The following is a 5,334-nucleotide window of genomic DNA, read 5'->3' on the forward strand; positions in this document are numbered from 1 at the left end:
ATCCACCCATTCCCCTACCCAGCACGTAAAGGGGAAAGGCATCTAAAAATGGTGGTTTTTCTTTCACGTCTCTCTTTGACAATAGCAAAAAAAAAATATTGAAAAATAAAGGGGGAGGGAAGGAATCACCCCGCCTGTCTCTGACGAGATACATCAGAAGGAACACATAAAGTAGCTGGTGTCAAGAGTTCTTAAGCTGTCTATCTGTCTCTACACTCCTCTCTCTCTCTGTCCGTCTGTCTTGTCTCTCTCTTTCTCTCCATCTCTCTCCCTAAACCCCACAACCTTTTCTCCCCTCTTTCTCGGTCCGTCTTGTCTCTCTCTTTTTCTCTCTATATCTCTCCCTACCCCACACCCTTTTCTCTCTCCTCTCTCTCTTTCTCTCTCTCTCTCCGTGGGTCAACTCCGCCCGGCCGGGGAGATGGGAGGGAGTTTTGTGGAAGCCAGTGGTCAACGTTGTCGGGTGGTTGGCTGGTGGGGGGGTGGGGGTGTCAACTTGCTGCTGCTGCTGCTGCTACGACGACGACTGCTGAAGACATCACTACCAGGTCGGCCATGGACCTTTCCCTGGCTCTGAAGGTGGGCACTGGAGACGAAACATAAATGATTTTTCTTAAAAAGAAGTTTTTGTAAGAGAGGTACGGCACTTGTAACACAATCAGAGGTCTCACATTTTTCGGCCGTCGTGAGCATGAGGTCAGGGTTCAAATGTCCCATCTGCTCTATCAAAATCGTAAGTGTTATGTAAGGGAAATAATTCGACCTGCTCGTGGTTCATTCCCTTAGCAGGACATTGGCTATTAAGTTGTTCCCCTTCGTAGAAACACTCACCCGTCTCAGTCATTCTCACATAGAATAATACAACACCAGCCTAATAAGTAAACGGTGGCAAAGAATATGAAATACTAACATGACACATGATATGAAAATGACATAACAAACAGCATGGAAGTGTTTCTACAAAGGGGAACAACTTAATAGCCAATGTCCTGCTAAGGGAATGAACCACGAGCAGGTCTTATTATTTCCCTTACATAACAGTAAGATTATTCAGATTTTTTAAAATAAAGATATTCAAACATTTGCATTCACAAAAGCATGATATCTTGTGCAACTCAGAAATGTTTAACATCAAATTTCTCCAAAGTAGGAACTAGATCTAAGCAGTGTTGCCATTCTTAGTTTTTTACCACTAAATTTAGTGTTTTTTGGTCGATTTCGTTTTTTAGTTTTTTTTGCAGCACATTTAGTGGGTTTTGTTTTGATTTGTTTTACTTACAACAATCATATAAAATGGATTAAATAATTTTGTCAATCTTTTGGTAAACGTTATAAATCAAAAATAAATAAATAAATAAATAAATGCAAAAATGATGATTATAGTCCAAGAACAGTCTAAAATCTGGCCTGTCTAAATATTATCAAGAATCATAGATGTACATCCCACACTAGGCCTATATATGAATATGTTTGACTAGTCAGAAATAAAGAACCCGCTATTACTGTTTAAAAAAAAAAAAGAATAAATATGTAATATATAAGGCATATTTTAAAAAATTTAAGGTTTTTTTCGTCCCATTTAGTGGAATTTTTTTCCCCAAATTTAGTAGTCTCTCAAAAAATCTGGATGGCAACACCGTCTAAGCAGACAGAACGTTGTAATCCTAAGGTAGTGTAATGTATTCCACACGTCCATAATTCGGGTTAAGGTTAACCATTAACGACACATGTCACCCAACCCTAACCCACACCGAAACCCAAAGTTTCTTTCACAACTAGGAAACACAACCTAAAAATACCTGCTGCAGCCTTATTCAGCGGCCAACTAGACACCCACCTTGTTGGGAAGACCAGGCTGCTGAGACATATCCTCCCCTGACAGCGAGGCTCGCCCAGGGAGCTCCTCCGTCTTCTCCTCCTCCCTCCTCTTCAGGCACGCAGCTTTTGGGTTCAGGTTACGTTCTGGGGGCACAAGGAAATAGACAGTGTTGAATACTAGGGCAGTTGTTACGGATAACTTTAGGTTTTTCTTAATAAAAGTTATTAAAACAAAAACAAAAACAGCTGAATTCTATGGCAATGATACGGTTGACTTTTTCTTCCGAAAGAGAAAATAGGGCAGTTTTCGTCTTAACTTTACATTCTTACAAAACAAAGCCGAGCACTGAATTCTGCGGCAGTTACAAGGTTAACTGTCTGAACAAGAAAATAGGGCAATTTGAAAGGTTAACTTTACGTTATGAGCAACACCATCAGTTTGGCCAGAGGATGGCTAGAGTTATTACATTTTTACCCTTCCTTCTCCCTCCCTCCCCTCTTCCTCCCTCCTACCCTCCCCCTTCACCTCTTCCTCCCTCCCCTCCCCTCCTCCTCACCCCTGACTTAGCCCCCCAGCGAGGTGAACACGTTGACAGCCTGCTGTAGCACCATCAGTTTGGTCACTGGCTGGCTAGAGTTACAGTGTAGAGTCACCATCCCTCCCTCCCTCCCTCTCTTCCCTCTCCCTCCCTCCCCTCCTCCCTCCCCTTCCCCTCACCTCTGACTTGGCCCTCCAGCGAGGTGATCACGTTGACAGCCTGCTGCAGCACCATCAGTTTGGTCAGTGGCTGGCTAGAGTTACAGTGTAGAGTCACCATCTGACCCAGCTCCTTGAAGGCCTCGTTGATATCCCGCACTCGCACCCTGGGGACACGCCCACCACAATGGTCACTCATCAGGATTGTGGTTTTTCTTTTGGTTTTTTGTTTGGTTTTAGTGAGTGTTTTACTGCACTTCCAACACAATTAGGTCATACAAGTGCCGTAGACTAGAGGTGTTACAACAGAGGGGTGTACCGTACATAAAAAAGGAGGAGGAGAGAGAAGGACGATAGATGTACAAGTAAGAAGGAGCAAACCACGCTAGAGAACTTCTTTTTAAGGAAGAGTTTTACAGCACTTGGAACACAATTAGGTCACATAAGCGGTGAAGATTAGAGGTGTTACTGGGAAAAAAGGAGGAGAGATAAGGACAAAAGATTTTTTACAAAAGTTTTAGAAAGAGTTTGTTAAAAGAGTTTTACAGCACTTGCAATTAGAATAGGCTATGAAAGTGCAGGTCAGAAGTGCTACGAGAGAGTAACATACAATAAAGAAAAGGACGATAGATGTACATTACATAGCTGCCAACTTTTCTAACCCCCCCCCCCCTCCCCCTTGAGACTACCCACATGGCGGGTCAATTCGGTGGCCACTGGACAAGTAACCCTCCCTCCCTCCCTCCAAACCCTCAACACCCAACACTTTTCTACATTCAATAAACCCATGCTGTTCAAAGTAAACTTGCGACAAGACTGTCATAAATGTTTGGTAACAGTCTCTCCGACTGATTCATGGGCCCTGTTCTCATTACTTTTCCCAAAGCCAGCCTGGAAAGTTCATAATTCCTCTTCAAAATCAGTCTTGAGAAACAATACTAAAAAATTTAAAATATGTATTATACAATATAATAATAATTGCATTTATATAGCACATATCCGTGCTCAAGAGCATGCTCTATGCGCTTTACAACTATTATTACCCCAGCAGACCCTCTGAGAACACTCAGAAACATTCTCAGCTTCCGCGGAAGCATACAGTGCAAGCTGCGGATTTCACGCGCTCAAACATTAACAAACTGACAAGATCTTTCACCGTCTATAGCCGGGTACCCATTTCCACCTGGGTGAAGTGAGGAAAATTTGTGCAAAGTGCCTTTCCCAAGGACACAACGTCCGGCCCTTGACGGGATTCGAACCCACGACCTTACGGTTGCGAGTCCGTACAATATGAAAACAAGACCTCCATACTCAAACCTTTCCCAATCGATCACATGCGTTTTTGATTGTTTTATGTTTTTTATGTACCGGCTGGCAGCTATGGATGTTTGATAGGAAAGAAGACGCAAACCACACCCGAGCTTATGTGTCACGACAAGGTGAACTCAGGCGCTCGTCAATTTTTGGACATGTGGAGTTATTGCAATCATCTGAAAGCTTACTCGTTTTATTTTTCTTTCAATAAAAAAAAACAATACCCATCCATCTAGAATAGAAGTAAAAATATTTACGATTGCAGGAGGTGGTGTCGTCTGGTTTCAGAAGCACAATTATCGAGAAAATGGCCGCCAAAGAATGGTGACCTCCATAGCTCAAGAGTCCTTGGAAAGTGAAAAGTTACATTTTTCGTGCTTTTCATTAACGTTTTTTCCATAAAAACCACACAAAATAATGGTTTTTGAATGGATGTACAAGGTGTTGAGCTAAAAAAAAAAAAAATTCGAAGAAGAAAAAATCCAAACTGGTCGAAAAATGACGATTTCTTTCATTTCATTATTTCGACGAGCGCCTGATTCTACCACGATGCCTCACATATAGCAGCCACCCACCCCACCAGTCACGTCACTCGTCTGACAGGTCATGTCACTCGTCTGACAGGTCATGTCACTCGTCTGACAGGTCATGTCACTCGTCTGACAGGTCACGTCACTCGTCTGACAGGTCACGTCACTCGTCTGACAGGTCATGACCACACACTGAGTCCCACAGGTCCAATAACCTCAACAACAATACATTCAACTGCTCAGTGTAACACCCCGTGATATGTCACTTGTCAATATGGCATATGGCGGTGTCTTTTTCAGTTGTGTTTTTCTTCTCCTTCGTAAGAGTTTTACTACAGCACTTGCAATAAAATTAGGTCATATGAGTGCCCAAGATTAGAGGTGTTACAAGAGAGTTCTTGTGAGAGTTTTACGGCACTTGTAACACAATAAGGTCATATGAGTGCCGAAGATTAGAAGTGTTACGAGAGAGTAGCAAACACAGAAAAAGGAGGAGAGACAAGGACGATAGACCTTTCATATGAAATGAGGAGCAAACCACATCAGAACACCTGTCCACCACCCGCTGAGCAGCTGACATATCAACGATATACGATATACCGACATAGCTGCTGACTCAGATTCCAACATATCTTCACACATTTGAATGACTTACTGACACTAGCTGGTATGTGTTTTCACACGTATAAATCAGTGCTGATAATGAGAAAAAAGTCGAAAAAAGAGGAAAATATTCCGACCCCGTTGCAATCCCGAAATTTCAACATAAAACTCTAATACTAACTACAAAAATGTAACACATAGTAATATTTTGGAATCAACAAAAAAAGCTAACGTCCGCAGGATCCGCGGAAAATTATCAGCACTGATAAATGACATTATGACATGGTTAGTATGTATCTTCCTACATATAAATGGCATACTGACATAGCTAGTGTTTATTCTTATATATATATATTGACACACACACACACA

General features: G+C 42.1%; 1 protein-coding gene across 1 annotated transcript in view; it reads right to left on the reverse strand.

Moving 5' to 3' along the window:
• Positions 1–308: 308 nt before the first annotated feature.
• The window catches only part of LOC101848788 (transcription factor 12), a gene marked incomplete at its 5' end in the record, with an annotated part of 15,714 nt that continues 10,688 nt past the window's right edge, over positions 309–5,334 (reverse strand). Inside the window, 3 exon segments of the mRNA XM_013089499.2 lie at positions 309–586; positions 1,838–1,962; positions 2,537–2,682. Coding sequence (XP_012944953.1) covers positions 542–586; positions 1,838–1,962; positions 2,537–2,682 — 316 coding nt within the window.

The sequence above is a fragment of the Aplysia californica genome, unplaced genomic scaffold (genome assembly GCF_000002075.1).
Source record: "Aplysia californica isolate F4 #8 unplaced genomic scaffold, AplCal3.0 scaffold00965, whole genome shotgun sequence".
Classification (NCBI taxonomy): Eukaryota; Metazoa; Mollusca; class Gastropoda; order Aplysiida; family Aplysiidae; genus Aplysia; species Aplysia californica.